This window comes from Loa loa, assembly GCF_000183805.2.
Source record: "Loa loa unplaced genomic scaffold supercont3.865, whole genome shotgun sequence".
Taxonomy (NCBI): domain Eukaryota; kingdom Metazoa; phylum Nematoda; class Chromadorea; order Rhabditida; family Onchocercidae; genus Loa; species Loa loa.
In genome coordinates this window covers 8,229-9,389 of record NW_018109045.1, presented here as the reverse complement: position 1 = coordinate 9,389, position 1,161 = coordinate 8,229, and the positions used below count along the sequence as shown (strand labels likewise).

General features: G+C 33.0%; 1 protein-coding gene across 1 annotated transcript; it reads right to left on the bottom strand.

The window, feature by feature from the left end:
- Positions 1-291: 291 nt before the first annotated feature.
- Positions 292-565, bottom strand: LOAG_15858 (GEI-4 interacting protein family member; the record flags this gene model as incomplete). The annotated part of the gene is made up of 2 exons (XM_020448975.1): positions 292-446; positions 551-565. Coding segments are annotated over 2 exons (168 nt in total), but the record flags the coding sequence as incomplete, so codon positions are not given.
- Positions 566-1,161: the final 596 nt, after the last annotated feature.

Genomic DNA, 1,161 nt, shown 5'->3' with positions numbered 1-1,161 from the left:
CAAAGCTACTGAAGTTGATTTGGGGCAAAACCTGAGAGAAATAGGGTATTTCATGTGTGTGCGGAAAACAATTACAATTACCAAAAAAATAAGAAAAAATAAACAAGAAATAAATACTTATTATAATACGGAGAAAAACATATGTATGAAAAGATTCCATCCATTTTATCAATCAACAAAGAATTGAACTTACTAATCTTACATTTCGCTAAGACACGAGTTTAAGTTTGCAGCCGAATACGTGTGAGATGGAAAAAAAAATAGCTCAAATGAACAATACTCGAGCAAAACATTACTGACTTATCAATAAGAAGACGAACAACATCGATATAAGCACAACAAGCCGCTGCGTGCAATGGTGTCCACTGCTCTGTATCCTGCGCGTTCACATCAGCTCCGTGCCTTAGAAGTAATTGCAAAATTTGCTCATTATTATCGATAGCACACTGAAATATAAAAATTTTTTGTTAGGATTACTCGAAATCACTGTTTTTTTTTCCATCCCCTCCAAAATACACCATTCATTATTTTAAGAAATATTTTAAAATACCAAATTATTCTTCATCATTCTTAAATTTTTTTCTTTTTTGAAAAAGCTATTGAATATGCAACCCTGAATAAAAGTATAATACACATGTTAGTTTTAGTAATTATTCTAATGACGGAATCGACATACATGAATGCAAACTAATAAAGTTGCAAAAATTTCGTATATCTTTAATGTCATAAAGTTCCTCCCCAATCCTTCGAATGACTGTTTACTGTCAGAATATTGATCAAGAAACCCTGTATAAACTCTTCCTAATATGGAAGACTAGGCAATAGCTAGCTTCTGCATCCTCCAAAATGAAGGCTGAGCAGTAGCAGCAGTTATCCAGTTGAAGATCAGGTGTATCAAGATTTGATCTTCAGAATTACGAGTATTCCCACGAAATGCAATGCACATCCCCTTACGATGACAATGAAAATGGTCAAATATTAACCATTTCTAATAGCGTTCACAAATAGCGCTCTGTTTAGTTTATTGAATATTCAAGATAGGTAACGAGGCAGTGATAATGACAATGCTCAACACTTTTGCATTAATCTTGGATTATGAGACATAGTATTAATGACCAGGAAACATGGCTTAACTGTACCAATACTAAGTAATATATATTC